General features: G+C 40.2%; 1 protein-coding gene across 2 annotated transcripts in view; it reads left to right on the forward strand.

Moving 5' to 3' along the window:
- NALF1 (NALCN channel auxiliary factor 1) overlaps positions 1-16,508 on the forward strand; it is a 586,143-nt gene that overhangs the window by 543,509 nt on the left and 26,126 nt on the right. For both annotated transcript variants that reach the window (XM_070408612.1, XM_070408613.1), the window contains exon 2: positions 4,121-4,292. In XM_070408612.1, coding sequence (XP_070264713.1) covers positions 4,121-4,292 — 172 coding nt within the window. The remainder of the gene's footprint in view (positions 1-4,120; positions 4,293-16,508) is intronic.

The following is a 16,508-nucleotide window of genomic DNA, read 5'->3' on the forward strand; positions in this document are numbered from 1 at the left end:
CAGCCCCAGGGCCAAGTGGGGGTGGTGGCGGTGGCGCATTGCAGCCCACTGTGCATAATTGCCAGGGAAAGTTTCCAAAGAGCAGCCTGAAATGAAGTGACTTGCAGGAATAAAAAAATATAAAAAAAGCATATGTTAGGAATGGATAATACTCAGATGGTACCTTCCAAATACCGTGGTGCGTTGTTAAAACAATGGCCTGTGTGTCAGGGATGTGGGGGTGCCACTTGTAGTCCTTCCAGCTCCCAATTCCCACTGTGACATGAGACTCGGGTGGGCAGTCTCTAGGGCCTTCACACTCCGGAACATCATGCCTTGGTGACTCCAGAGGCCCAGACTTTTTTCTACAGTCAGCACTTTCTATATCTTCTTAGAGGAGTTCCAGTCACAAGAGTTCCCAATGACAATAAGGCTCATTCACTGGATTCTGTTTGTTTGCTACTGTAATCTCTCTGTGACTGTTTTTTTTTTTCTCTCCTAAAATATTTATCAAACCCATCTCAAGGATTTCATGAAGAAAAATAACAAATGAGAAAATGCTTTGAGAGAAAAGGGAAAATTGTTTCCCAAGTCTTAAGTAAAATTAATGTTCTCAGGCCATTTTTACAATTTAGTCTGTTCCTTTCCTTAACTGTAGCTGAAGAATAGTCTCTATTACTGAAAGATGGACAGCTCTCCAAGCACATTTTTATATAGTCAATAGTCATTTCCAAGCACAGAGGTGAGCGTGTGGGTGAATGGTACATTTGAAGTGCCCTGGCAAACATAACTACTTCTACTGGTAGAACATGGTACAAACCCTTAATGAGGGGTGTGGGTGGATGTCGTTTGCCCATTACCTTACAAACATTTTTGTTCCTTTCCAAAATAATTGTTAAGCATCTTATAATCATTTACACCATTCAGTGACACCTAGAAAGCGAGTGCCCAATGTTACTCACTCTAGGATAAGGCTAAACCGTTATAAAACAGACTTCTGACCTTCTTTGTTAGTTTGGAGTTCTTATGAATTAAGACTACTATATTTGCTTCTCACCATGTTTGTTTTTAATTTGAAAAGGCCTTAGTACTTTTAAAAACTAATTATTTTGTTTCTTTAGCTTTCTGCCAACTCAAAACATTTTCTCAGCCTCCCTCTCTCAAAACTCTTGCAAAAGGGCATTAGAAATTATATCAGAACCATTTAGTTCTCTCACCCTCCTAACACAAGTCTTCTTCACAGCATATTGAAAAGAGTTTTCTAAACTCTATTAGACTTTTTTCCAGTTATAGAGAACTCAGGACCTCACAAGTCAGCCCATTTTATTTTTGTACCACTGTCAAGAAAGCCCTTCTTCATACCAATATTCACCTGTCTATTTTGTCTCTTGTCTTTATTGTCTGATTTCACATTTGAAAGCTATCGACATCAGCACACAGCAATAATTCCCTCAGCTATTGAAGCAACAATGAGCACCTCACTTTTCTTTTTCTGTCCACAAAGTTTTCCCTGGTTGCTTTCAGACATACTGTATCCCTGGAATTAAACTTTTAGAAAATATTTAAGACTCAAATGAGGAATATTCTATTGCATTTCAAAAGTCTAGGATTTAGATCAAAAGAATTGATAATGTAATGAAACCTGGCCAGAGAGGTTGCTATGGGAGATCCAGAATTCTGCTGGTTGCTCTGTAAATCATAATCGCTTTCTTTATGACTACAACATGACATTTATAAAAACTGATTTGATGACTTGTTTAAGCCAAAAATCTGCAAAGGAAATATAGCTGACATAGCATTTAAGGATCCAGAATAAAAATGGATCTCTTCCCATCAGACAATGCTAAGGAGACTGAATAAAAAGAGGATGTGCATATATCCCGAGAGACTTCAATATGAGATACCCCATCACCTGTGAGAGAGGAGACATTGTTTCTTAAGATAGAGTTTACGGGTGACTTCATAGTCATAAGCCATTTTAATTAGAACAATTTTGCAAAATTGAACTGGGAGAACAAATGGAGAGCAGTCTGGCCCATAAAAAATACGTACATGTAATTTTCTGGAATTACACAGGGCCATTCCCTAAGAGAAAAGAGATGACTCTAATCTTTAGAATCCAAATGAGCAGAATGTAAGCTTCCTTTGTAATGGAATTGTACTGTTGCTAGAACTGTATACATAAACATAGCCAACTTCCTCTAGTACCTAGAAAAGGAAGTCTAAACCAGGGCTCGCAAAACAGACACCTACCATTCTTGGATGACAGCTCAGTTTGTATCGTAAATGTCATCTATCACATTCCATATTATGTCATATTGAACAAATACTAATGGTATTTTGAAAAAATGTCTCCAACTTCCCCAAAGTACAGTTAGGAAACCATGGCATTTTTTTCCCCCTCTGTTCTGAGGCTGATGGTGTTAGCCTCTCTCTGCGGGCATGGCACCACAGCACAGCCACCTCATGTCCCTCACCCACACACTCCACCCCACTTCCCAGTTGAAATTTAAGAAATCTTAGGGGCTTCCTCAGCTACAGTAGTATTATTTCTAATACAGTTTCCAATGCGTATTTTTATAGTAAGATCTGTTCAAAAGACCTATTAAAATACTGATTATTGTATATGTTTCCATCAGGTTATATGGTGATTATGAACCAATGGCAACAGCAAATAAAATTACTTTTAGGTATCTAAAGTTATAGCTGAATTCATACACATCCCATTTTATCGCCACTGAAAATCCTTTGATCAAATAATAAAGCTTTATTTTGATCAGATCAATAAAAAATTATAAATAAAAATTGAATACAATCTTTCTTAGACCAAAGGGACACTGACTGGGTACATGCAATTCAGTGCTGATTTCAGATTAATCTGCAAGATCGATCTCTTGTGATTTCTTAAATTCTTTTGAAAACCATTCCTAATTAAACGTAATTATGAAGAGTGCAGAATTTGGAATCCTACAGAATATGGGTTTGAATTCTGGATCTTCTGCTTACTTCCATTACTAATTATTATTTGTATGAAAAATGTGACTAATAGTTACCTTCTGTGTGTGTACTGAGAATTGCATGTGGAAAAATGTATATAACTTTCTTAGAGCAGAGTATAAAATTGCTAAATACCAGCTATCATTCTTGCTGTTATTGTCAAGTATTTATAATCCCTTAGTGTGCATTTAACTGTAAAACATTCACTTCTCTGGTGGACATAACTGACAGAAATCTCACCGGAATATTATTAACCCTAGAAACAGGTACACAGAAGCCGCTGGTGCCAAGAGTCTGGGAAATCCCCGAATCACCGAGATCTCTGCTGTAGATGGGTTACTTTTGCCATTATTTTATTTGAGTTTATGTTCAGCTTACTTCCTTATATTAGAAAAATACATTTTTTCAATATCTATTTTCCTAAATGCCAACAAAAACAAAGAGATAAATGAAGCTATAATCATTTCACATTTTATGAAATTAAATAAATAAGAAGAAATGTTCATGTGGATCACACAGTATCTCAAAGGTCCAATTTGTGGTTCTGATGAGTTTCCTTCCTGTAGCATCACAGCATGCTAAGGCTGACCTAGGCTGGGTGTTTCCGGGCTTTCGGAGGATGAGATATTTAATGCATTTGATGTGAGTCATAAATATAAATATTCACCGCTACTAGTTCTGTGCTTCTGGATCTGCGGGGCCGTCGTCGAGGACTCAGCGCCATCTAGTGTCCTATAGAAACATAGCCGAGGGAATGCATGCTGGGAGAGCGGAGTCACCAGGCACACTGCAGTAAATAACCATGTATGGGCACTGCCCGTGATTTCCTTCACTTTCTGTATCACTGGATTTGGAAAACTTCAGGTCCTGCTCACCTCCACTGTTTTTCAAATGAGTTACATCACATCCAACGTCATATTACTTTTGTGTTCTCTTAAGGGGTTAAGCAAATACTGTTTTGCTCTATTGCAGGCTTGTGTTGCTACGTTTTTATCACTTGCAACTGATATTGGGTAAATATGTTGGTTTGAAATGAGAGTTTTCTTACGGTCCACTTAAACCACAGCATGTTCTTCATTAGAGGCAGACTGTTGTCATTCCTCCCTATTTTTGATTCTTCTCTTCTCTCTCTCTATTTTTCCAGATTGTCTACAAAGCCTGGCTGTGTTCCCAGTACTTTGAAGTCTCACAGTTAAACTGCAGAAAGACAATTCCTTGCAAGCAATACTGTTTGGAGGTTCAGACGAGGTGTCCGTTTATATTGCCCGACAATGATGAAGTCATCTACGGGGGACTCTCCAGTTTCATCTGTACAGGTACAGCGCGCGTGGCAGGCTTTTGTGCCCAGCCTCTCCTGGTGGTTTTGCTTCCTTACGTAATGTTGGTTTGCTTTGTTGCTTCTTTCCACTGATGTAACCTTGAAGATATGGCTGGTAGTTTTCCACGCTTCCTTCATAGAAGCCCTGAAGGGCCTTGGTTTGGAGAGGCCACATTCATCTACACTCTACCTGTGACCACAACCATTAGCTTTGTCAAATGATAATTCTGAGGGCAAAGTGTCAGCAACCATTAGATATGCTTCAATTTCACTTAGAGTAGATTGGGTTCTGCCTACATTGCCTTTATATTACCTAAGAACAGCTGATGTGATAAGGCTAATAAAATCGTGTTTCTTCAAACTGATAACAAGTCTATATCCCAAGTCTGTTTTCTGAGAAGTGTTACCTTAAATAAATATCAAGAACATAAAGCAGTGTCCACCTCAGTTATGTGTGTGTGTGTGTGTGTGTGTGTGTGTGTGTATCAGAGCCACACAATAATGGCCAGATATAATTTTATCTTATATTTCCCATGAACAGTGTTTACTTCTTTAAGCAAATGATTCAGACTGGGCAAAACACCAAATATCAGCATTCGATTTCTGGATACTTTATAAGCATTGCATAATGTAGACAGAATAAGATGCCAAGGATAAGCGTAATAGCTGTTTTCTGAAATCAGTGGTGAGGGACAGGGGAGAACAAGACTGCCTGCCTGGTGTGTGATCTGCAGAGCTTTGCCCTGGGTTCTCTTAGTCAGACGGTGCTGGGCATCATCCTTGTAACTAGATGGTTAGATTGCAGCTTGCTTCGTTTTCAAGTTTTAGAAATAAAACACACTATCATAGGTATCAAGAAACATGCAATCCCTCTTTAAACACCAGACTTTATGTAACCCCTCTAAGACAGAGCAACAAATTGAAATGCTCAACATGCTAACTTATTTCTATATCAATATTTATGTGCCTATCTATTAACCATACTTTTCTAAGTGATAAGCCATCAAAAAATAGTTCACCCAAGTTCTCCAGTAAGAACCTGCTTAAACACTGGATGAGTATTTCTTATGCCACCCCATGTTGTGGGAAGAGCATGTGAGGAAAGATTAAGAGACATGCACTTTTGACCTATTTCTGCTGTGCACTATCTCTGAGCCACCATCTCCTCTTTAGAAAATTAGTAATAATAACAGTCTTGATGCATCTTTGCTATAAAAATTACAGATAAGGGAGAAACACAAGGTATGTTGTCAATAGGCCATAGCTATTGTACATGAGAAAGTGATTTGTGAAATGTAAAATGATTTGCCAAAATTGTTGTTCTACTGATTTGACACTGAGATCATCTTTCATGTAGCTCCTCTCTGATGGAAGACAAAGGGAAAGCAAGGGGGGGAGAAAAAGAGAAAAAGAGAGGGAGGGAGAGAGAGAGAGAGAAAGAGAGAAAGGAGGGAGGGAGGGAGGGAGAGAGGGAAGGAGGGAGGGAGAGAAGGAGGGAGGGAGGGAAGGAAGGAGGATATTAATATCTTCTTTCTTTGAATCTGAGCCAAAATTCACTAGGCACAGGGTATGAATTCATTTGACTTTTCCCATAACATTTTCAATAAAGGCTCATTAAGTTAAGGCCTTCGAGTCAATGATAATTTTAGGACTTCAGAGAAACTCATGGAATTATATGTAAAGGTTGTAGGTTTGCTTATTCACGTGCAAATAGATTTTTTCCTAGTGAAGGCCAGGAGCTTTCACCAGGTTCTCAAAGTAGGGTAAGGCTACAAATGAAGGCTTTGTCATCTTCCGTTTCCTGATCTTTTGTCTGTTTGTGTGAATTTGAAATGCAGGTTTGAATGTTCACCGCCTTTCCTTGTGTGCTTTCAAGGACACCAGGAAGCCAGAGAGAGATTTAATCTCTTTCTGCACAACATGAGCAGAAACTCCACCTTATATTTTAATTGTTTTTGGATTTTGTAAAATCACCTTTCCTAGCCATAGCTACATCCCATCTTTTTTCCAAGACAGGAAAAGAGGTTTGTCATTGGGTCCAGAAGGAAACGCCATTGACATGAAAAGCTCTCAGGGAGCATCTCCTCACTGAATATGTGAGACTCTAACTCTTCTTCCACTGCAGTCAGTTGGGCTCATGTTCCTTTTGTTACTAAACTTCTCAAAAATGTATTTTGATAACTAGTAGCCATCACTTTCAGCCTTAGGTCTCAGGGTGAGGGTCCCCCAAACAGGACCCAGAATAGGCCCTGCCTGGGAAGAAGTTACCCAGAGAACGTTCCCAGAGACCCCTGGCTAAACCTATGAAGCCAAGTGACTGGTCACATTTCTAGGGAAACTAGTGAGGCTTTTATATTTGTTCCCAAACATTATCCCACAAGTTTTACAGATGGACAGGAAGAGCCAGATAACTCGCCTTTTAGATGAGTTTGGAGTGATTGTGAGTCATCTCAGATGACTTTATGCATTTTGAATGAAATGTCTTCTGTACTCAGGAATAATTAGACCAAATATAGTAGAAAAATAGGAGTATTTTTTCCTAGCTTCCCAATTGGCTGCACACAACCTAACACCACCTGGGATGGTAGGCCCATAGCAAATTTTCATGTTCACAAGTAATAGCAGATGTCGGACTTCTTTCTCATTGCAAAAAGGTATAGACAGTCATTAATCACATTCTATTAAAAGGAATTCACCAAGTAGGTTGGTCTTAATCTTGACTCCAACAATCCCTCCTTTAAAGAATTAATAAATGGTGTTATTTCCATTCTATATGATAAAAAATGTAATCATTGATCACCAAGAGTTGAAATAATACTTTCCTTCAAATTTAACATGTTTAATTATACTGATTTTCCTAGTATGTACTAGAAATACATCCAATTCACAGCTTCCCGAAGGATAGCAATCTCCTCTAAGAATCTACCTCAAGAAAGCATTCAGTAAGCATATAACTCCATGCGGCTTGTTGCCAGATTTTGTCCAAGTGAGGGTCAGTTTTGCTCAAGGCACTCCTCCAAGATGACAAACTAGTGGTGTGGTAATGACTTTTCTTAAAGGCCTCTGCCTGCAGCCTTTTAGAGATGTGGAATTATAGGGCACCCAGTTCTTCCTCTCTTATCGGCTTTTACTAGATATATACTGATGCTTAGGGATCTTATCATACACAGGAAAAGTGCATCGCAACCCTTGGAATCAGTGAGCCAATTAGAAGATTCAGAGCAAAGTTTCTTTAAATAATCCAGAGTTGGTTATAATTTTGGTAACAGTTATCGGATTCAATATTTAGTACATCTTTTCTTTACAATGCTTACCTAACTTACCCACACCCTAAACTTGAACATTTTGTGTTTATGTTTTGATCATCGGCTACTTCATGTTTCTATGATCCTGTCAGTCCACAATGAATGGAAAAACCTGAAGTACCTGAGAATGCATGTCTATTGCTATACAACGCCTTTGACTGAGGATGTTACAGAAGGTCATGACCAAATGTTCTACCCACAAGCCTAGATGACAAGAAGAGCCCCTTTTTGTATGTTTAACTCTGCTTTTGTTTTAAGAGAAAAAGGAAAGACGCTTTGCCTGCGATCTCTCTTGGATTTTCTTTTAAAGAGTAAAGCTGACACATTGCTGAAGGAGTGTTTTAGGAATTAATTAGGGAGGAACTCTGAGGCGCTGTCAGGGGGAAACTGTCACTTACTGTCAGTCATTATTGAGCTGAAGTTTTCCAGGTGGGCTGTGTTCGCAAACTCAGTTCGCATAATGCACTCCTAGTTTAAAAACTTGGTTCCTTATCTTTAAAGTGAGGGGGTGGAGTCGTCGGAGGATTCTGTGTTGTCAACCCATCACTGAGGTGATTATTCGGGTTCCCCTTTACACACTCCTTTCCTTCTTCTCCAGTCCCCTAGAGGAATCCTTGATTGCTTACCTGCAATGGGACCCCAACATTAAGAAAACAGAAGTGGCAGAATATCACAGGCTGTGGGTGCTATGGTAACACACATTATGAAAATTGCCATTTGATTGATAGGTAAAATGGAATTGGCATGATTTGCTGCTATATTTTTCATAGAAAAATTATTGAAAGAAAGAGTAAAAGTTGGTCTGCTGGGGGTTACTGAAAATTGAGATAAAACATATTTTGATAATTTTATGTAAATTCGGCATTTTTTTTTTTTTAGCTGTGACAAGAATAAGGTTATGTTTCTGGATCTTGGGAAAATACTGTGGGCTGTATTTTACTGACAGGCCTGGTAATGATGTGCTGGAGGACGCACGCCCCCTGGTGGCTCAATATGCGCTACTGCAGAGGACCCTAAGGAGATTATTGCGGACAGGCAAGAGAAATAAATAATCCTTTGAGGAAAAAAAAAAAGAGAGAGAGAGAGAGAGAGAGAAAATAATTTGACATGCATATTGATCAGATTAGAAAGTAAGATTTTAATGTTTGATGTCGAATAATTAACATGAGAGAGTTCACGACTATGACAGAACATTTCCAGAATCCATCACTAGAGAGTCATGATAAATAATTTTAAAAGATAGCATAAAAGATTTTTTCATTAAAGGGGTATTTTAATAGAAAAAAAACTTCTACCTGTAGATTTAAATTTGTACATCTATGCTATTTTTAATCTCTTTGTTTCCTCAGTGTGTGACTATGTTTTATTATTTTCTAAAATGAGAGGTATTCTAAAAAAAGGTATATGTGCTGTAACTGAAGTGTCATTTGCTGAAATGACACTTCAGCTGTAGTACAATTTGAAGTCATACAAAATATTTTTATAAATAAATTAAAATTTTAATCCAAAAGAAAAATGTGAAGGGAGATAGTATGATCAGAATAAAATAAAGAGATATTAAAAGAGGTTATTGTAAAAAGTAGAATGTAGTAACTTCAAGTGTTTGGGACATCTTCACCCATTAAAATACTGAGGTTTATTCAACTTCATATATTTAGACCTGATTTCAGCCCATTCATACTCAAGATTGTCTTTCCTGATTCCATCTGCAAATGCATTCCCAACAGCTCAAGTTTGCCTTGGTGCAGGGACATAACGCAGGAGAAGAGCTCTGGGGAACAAATTAAGTTGTCTGGACGCTGCCAGTAGCTATGAATTTTGGAGAAGTCATACCCAGTCGGGTTTCATTTCCTTGTCTCTACAAGTGGCTAACAGTGTCGAGCCTCTGGAATACTCAGTCCTCTAGGTTGTTGGGAGCAGAACCCTCAGTGCAATGTGAGCTTCTCTGGTCCAGCAGGCGGTGCTCGTGGAAGGACGGAGTGCAGTAGCTCCAGGGGAGAATGCAGACGCAATGCTTGCCTCTGTTGTGGTAGGAAGCCATCTGGCTTTAAGTCATCCTGAATGATCTTTGCTGCAGAGCCAGGAAGAATTTGTGGCTGTTCACAAGTAATAGCAGATGTCGGACTTACCTACCTCCAGGGTTGCTGATAATGTGGACCATACCCTTCCAAGCCTGTTCACCTGGACAAACCTTGGGGGAAATCCTAACATAATTCAAGTTGTCCTTCTTCCTTTCATCTCTATACCCAATCTAGAGGAGAAATGAAAGGGATTAGACTAGGGAGAGTTGAGACAACCTGCCCGGGGCAGTTGCATGGCCTGGAGTGGGTTCAGCTCTGAAAAAATGTTTGGTGAGCTTGCTGTTTGTTCCATGGGGCCATGAAGGTCTGAGCCTGCGGCCATTTCCTGACCTGTCACCAGGAAAGTGAGCACAGAGGTAGACTGAGAAGGAAGCTGTCCTCTTTGATGCCGTCTAAGGAGGATCCTAATAACATGGGCCCACAATTGCCTGTTAACTTGCCACAGAAGCAACACTGAACTTTGTGTGAAGCACATGCCCAGTGAACTGTCTAAGAATGAATGACAGCACCCTTAGCTCCAGCCAGAACTACCGAGTGCTACCCGAACAGAGGAGCAGTGCAGGGCACCTGGATCATGAGTTGGTTAGTCTATGCTTAGGTGGAAATTGAATCAAAATTTAGAGATCTTCTCTAGAGCAAGAGCAGGGATGAGACACACATCATGACGTCATTACGCCATTGCGTCATTACGTTATTGCATAGGTTCCCCAGAACTCTACCTGCCCAATAAGACTCAGAAGTGCTTCCAAGTGGCCTGGTAGCAGTTGAAATAATAAGCCAAAGAAAGAGGTCTCATTCTGGAATGTCAATTTAAGAAGGATAATTTAGGCAAAGAGGGATTTCCAAGAATAGGTAAAATCTTAATAAAGATATTTACCTACTTTTTCTACAATTAATCACTTCTGTGAAGCATTTATCCCCACCTTGTAGCTGTTTTGAACTGCTTTGGACATGGCAATTCTCTCACATGGTTATAGAGTGAGTCAATTTCAGAACAAGCCCAAAGTGCAGGTCATCTGGTCTGATGTTGCTTTTATGTAGGATTAAACAGAGCCTGGTCCCCACCCCCAACCTGTTAATAGATCCCCATTTCCTGGCTATTAGTCCAGTGTTTTGAATCACCAGTGGAACAGGAAATGACCAGTCAGTCCATCCTGAAATTAGCCTGTAAGCAAATGTTTCCAGACTGCAGAACAGCTGGAGAAAGTCCGTCAGTTGGTGAATGAGATCGACCCATAGCCTGCGGTCTGTGCAAGGCCGTTTTCAACAGTTTAACACCATGGCCTGGGGTCAGGACATCACACTGAAAATGAAAGTGACAAGTATGTTCTACCTAGAACATCTTTTTCTGGTTAAAGAAAAAAGAACTGTCTGGCTCACTATTGTCTGGAAAATGTGCTTAGCTGGCTAAATTTTTCAGTCAGCTCGGTGAATAAGTTGTTTCGATTGCATCCGTACAAACATATTAGCGTGAAGGTAAGGACAAAGCACCACAGTTTCTAAATGTTCTTGTAAATAATATTTGTGAATTTAAATGACCTTCAAACTTGTGTTCAGCTGTAAATGTATGTTTGTGTCCCGTGGGCAAATAATTCATGTGGTATTTTTTGATGGTTTGGCTTGAAATTACCCGATGAGATTGTTGTTGGTACTCATCATTTCTAACTTATCTAATCATAATGTCTACTTTTTACAGGAAGAATATTAGCACATCTTCAGTGTGCAGTTTTCTTCAAATTAGTAAAATTTAGATACTCAGTTTTTATACCCGTGATGCAGTCACTGTTCAAAATAATTTTTGAAATTTCTTTAGAAATCATTTTCATATTCTACAGTATTCCCTTTGTGCTTTGGAGATATACAGCCATATATATTATATCACATATAGTTAATTTATATGTAAGAACGGATAATAATTTATTTATATACTGGAGGCCCGATGCACGAAATTTGTGCCTAAACCAGCAGTCGGACATCCCTCTCACAATCCTGGACCGCAGGCTTCTAATTGCTCCCCTGCCTGCCTGCCTGGTCGCCCCTAACTGCCCCCCCCCCTTGCTGACCTGGTTGCCCCTAACTGCCCCCCGCTGTCAGCCAGGTTACCCCCAACTGCCCCCCTCTGCCAGCCTGGTCACCCCTAACTGCCCCCCCTGCTGGCCTGATCGCCCCCAACAGACCCCCCTTCACCAGCCTAGTTGCCCCTCACCGCCCCCCCCCACCAGCCTAATCACCCCCAACTGTCCCCCCCTGCTGGCCTGGTCGCCCCCAATTGCCCCCCTCTGCTGACCTGGTCACCCCTAACAGCCCCCCCTGCCAGCCTGGTCACCACCAACTGTCCCCCCTGCTGGCCTGGTTGCCCCACGCAGCCTGCTTGTTCAGTCATTTGGTAGTCCCTCACTAACCTCCCTGCCAACCTGGTCATAGGCAGCCATCTTGTGAAGGTGTGAGGGTTAATTTGCATAATACCTCTTTATTATATAGGAAACTCAATACAGTTGAATTTCACAAGTATTGTAGTTAATTATAAGAGGAAATATTTTAGATTTAAAAATTGAAAATCAGTTTTTTTGTGTGTGTGACTTTTTTATGTATTTTTTATTGATTTCAGAGAGGAAGGGAGGGGGAGAAATAGAAACATCAATGATGAGAGAGAATTATTGATCAGCTGCCTCCTGCATGCCCCGCACTAGGGATCAAGCCCACAACCCAGGCATGTGTCCTGACCTGGAATTCACCTGTGACCTCCTGGTTCATAGGTCAACACTCACTCACTGAGCCACACCCACTGGGCTGAAAATCAGTTTTTAAGTGTGGCTTTAAAATTAATAAAGGCAGTTCAAAAAGAAACAAAAAACACACACACAAGAAAAACAGGAGGGAATCCAGTTTAAGAAGAGCAGCATAGATGGAATAAATGAGTAACCTCCCCAAATGAAAGCTTGGAAATACAAAGCCCAGTTGTATATGAAACTTCTAGGATGCTATTTTAAGACAACATTTTTATGCCTTTATTACCTTTGGGTTGCATTACCTTCCAAATGTGATACATTATCCCTTTAGTGACCAATTTGTGCTGTCAAAAGGATGATCAAATCAGGCAGGGAGTCTGAGCACGCTGGCTTCACCACAGGCTCTGATTCCTCCTGGTAAGGCAGGGTCCTGGTAACTACACTGTCAGCCCCTCCTTTGCCCAACGTGTCACTATCAGAGGGAGAAAAGCTTTGTTGGGGCTGACTCGGAGCATTTGTCATGAGTCAGTCTTTCTTTGTGTATGTGGGCTTGGAAAGCCCCAGGAAGTCCAACTTCCTCCTTCCAACTTTGGAAACAAACATTGCAAGGGAAATGAAAGTAACTCCAACCACAAGGGAAATAATTGTTCTGAGATAGGATCTGTTTCTTATTGCATCATGGATTCTTCTTACGGAGATCATGTAAAAATATAGAGTCTCTTTTTGAACTATGAAGAGCCAAAGGCTGTTATCTCTGATCTCTTCTAAAGTCTGATATATGTGCATGCAAGGCAATAAATCAACATTTCTACCAACAAAATTGTATTTTCAAGGCCAGTATTTAGGAACTGGATACAAAGCCAATATAGTTCTTAATAGCTGTCTTTTCTCTTGCATGTAATGCCTGCCAATATGTTTGATAGACCTTTTCACTACTTGAGCATTTATTTTAACTGTGCCCCTAACTCCCCCTCACCTTCCCTGCTTTTCGATTTCTTAATTTGGAAATAGAGTTGCCACCTCCATGAATAGGAGCTAAGTCATATGACACACCAATGTCACTGGAACTTAAGTAACTGGTATTAATACCCTTGAAATAAATAAATTGGATTTACTTATTTTTGAAAATCTTTTGTAATCTAATTTGGCAATACATGCACATGTCACAAAATTTGAAAGATACTAAAGAGTGAAAACTAAGCCAACTCTTTCCCCTCTCCAGCAGGCAGTTATTAGTTGGAGACTTATCACAACTTAATCAGTTCCTAACTGATGGCTGTTTTGGTGATTTCTTATCTTCAGTTATTAAATTCAGTTCGGCAGAGGTTATTTCCTACACTCATGATGTTTTCTGGAGGATGAACAGGATATCAAGAAGTGGAAGTGGACTAGCTGGAAGATATTTACCATGCAGCCCATTCTGGGCACAAAGAGCGTCCTTCTCTCAAAGTCCTAATGTCCTCAGGAGGGTCCCTAAGCTCCTTCATGAGGCTGGATCTGCCCCTTGTTGCTCCACCATCCCCCACCAGCCTCACCATTTCCCTTTTGGAATCCAGCACTTCAAATGCCAGCCAATGTGTTAATTCCCTCTGCCTGGCACACGCTCCTCCCTCAAGTCTTTACCTGGCGAATCCTTCAGCACCTGGCATTCCATTAGGAGGCCTTCCCGGATGCCCCAGCTCTGGGCTGGGAGCATATAAGACACAGCATCCAGTGCTTCCAGCTGCTTAGCACCTACTGTGCTGCAGAGCACTTACAAGGCAGCTGGCCTGCCTCCGCCATCTCACAGGGAGTTGGATTAGGGTGAGCTCTCTGCAGTTTATGGCTGTATCCTCAGTGCCCACAGAAGTGTCTGACACATAGTCCTCAATAAACAAATATGGAATGAATTAATTCATGGGTGACAGCCCAAATGAATCTGTGGCGGTCCTTGTTATAAGTGAGAAGAGGCCCTCCAAGGTGGTGGAGAAGTCCGGAGAAGGCAGGGGTGCAGGTGATACCCTGCAGGGCCGACAGGTGCCTTCTGCCTGATTCCATCAGCCAGAGATATTAGTATTCACGCAAAAAAAAGTTGACAGTTAGATGCACTGTAACAAAACGTCTCCCCTTTGGAGTCAATAAGAATATCAATATTGCGTTTTAAAGCCATTTGTCCCTCACAGTCCATCCTCCTGTCACAGGAATGATATTGACTCGAGTTGAATCGAGTTCAGACCATCCTTCTGTGCCTTGCTTACTCACCTGGAATGCTGGGACTTACAAAAAAGCCCAATAAATGATGTGCTATCTTACATTATGGAATTTACATTTTAAATGGGTATCCCAAATTGAGTGTCATGGGTCGAGTGTGATCCCTGTCCCCCAAACTCATATGCTGACATCCTAACCCCCAGTACCTCAAAATGTGATCTAATTTGAAAATTGGGTCTTTATGGAGGCAATTAAGTTAAAATGAGGTCATTAGGGTGGGTCCCAATCCAATACTGATTAATGTATATATTGATTTGCTAGGCTGCCTTGACAGGATACCACGGATTGGGTGGTTTAAACAACATAAATTACTGTCTCCCAATTCTGGAGGCCCAAAGACCAAGATTAGTGTTGTTAGAGTTATTTATCTGGAGGTTTCTCTCCTGTGCCTCCTTCTTGCTGTGTCTCACATGGTCTTCCGTTGTGTGTGTACCTCTGGTATCTACATGTTTGCCCAAATTTCGTCTTTCTATGTGGGCACCAATCAGATTGGACTAGATCCACTCTAAAGACCTCATTTTCCCTCCGTTTATATGGACACCAATCAGATCGGATGAGGATCTACCCTAAATACCTCATTTTAGCTTAACCATTTCTTTAAAGGTCCTCTCTCTAAATATGGTCACATTTTGAGGTACTTTGAGGAAGTTAGGGCTTCAATATATCAATTTTTTAAAAATATATTTTTTTATTGATTTCAGAGAGGAAGGGAGAAGGAGAGAGAGATAGAAACATCAATGATGAGAGAGAATCACTGATTGGCTGCCTCCTGCACACCCCCCACTGGGGATTGAGCCCGCAACCCAGGCATGTGCCCTTGGCCAGAATCGAGCCCGGGACCCTTCAGTCCACAGGCCAACGCTCTATGCACTGAGCCAAGCCAGCTGGGGCACAATATATCAATTTTAGGGCACACAATTTATCCTCCAACAATGTATTTATAAGAAGGGGAAATTTGGGCATGCAGGCACACACAGAGGGAAGATAATGTGAAGAGACACAGGGAAAAAAATGGCTGTGCATGAACCAACCTCACCAATGCCCTGATCTTGGACTTCCAGCCTCCAGACCATAATATCATAAATTTCTGTTGTTTAAACCACCCAGTCTGTTGTACTTTGTTACAGCAGCTCTTAGCAATGCCTAACAATTTTGGACTAAAACAAATATATTCTATTTGTGTGTTTAAGAATAGAATAATGTCTAAGTCTTCTATGAAGACAAATTTCCCGTACTTCAAAAGTTTTAGAGGATTAGAGGAGAGGGAGCAATAAAAAGGAATTATAAGGGCAACAAGAGAGCTTAGCCAAGAGGATTTAGACAGGATAATAATTATGTATAGTAATAAGAAGAGAGTATTAACCCATACAGATCATTTTAAATTATAAAATAAAATTATTTTTGTTAATTTGATGACTCTCCTTTTGAAGACATTTAGAACCACAATCAATTTGCAATGCTGTTTTGTGTGCTGTGTCCAAGTTTTCATGGTTTAATAATTAGAAGATTTTAAAACTGAGTCGGAAAACCCTTAATCTCAGGAAACTTCAGTTAGTGAATTTTTATTTGGGAAAATCTAACCACTCTTTGTACTTTCTGCTCAATATTGCTGTGAACTTCAAACTGCTCTAAAACAATCAAGTCTATTGAAGGGAGAGAAAGAGGTTTTCAAAAAAATCAAGCCAAAAAAGCTATATCCAGATAAATTGTCTTTTATTTGGGAATGTGTTTATCTTAATCATTTCTAGCCTACTCTTGTGGTATTAGAAGGATATACAGTCTAATAGTTTTATATAATAGTTTTATGAAATGTGTGGATAGCTCTCAAATTCCAAGTTTTAATCCTTAT

The sequence above is a fragment of the Myotis yumanensis genome, unplaced genomic scaffold (assembly GCF_028538775.1).
Source record: "Myotis yumanensis isolate MYYU_CA2020_CCGP unplaced genomic scaffold, mMyoYum1.0.hap1 SCAF_3, whole genome shotgun sequence".
Taxonomy (NCBI): Eukaryota; Metazoa; Chordata; class Mammalia; order Chiroptera; family Vespertilionidae; genus Myotis; species Myotis yumanensis.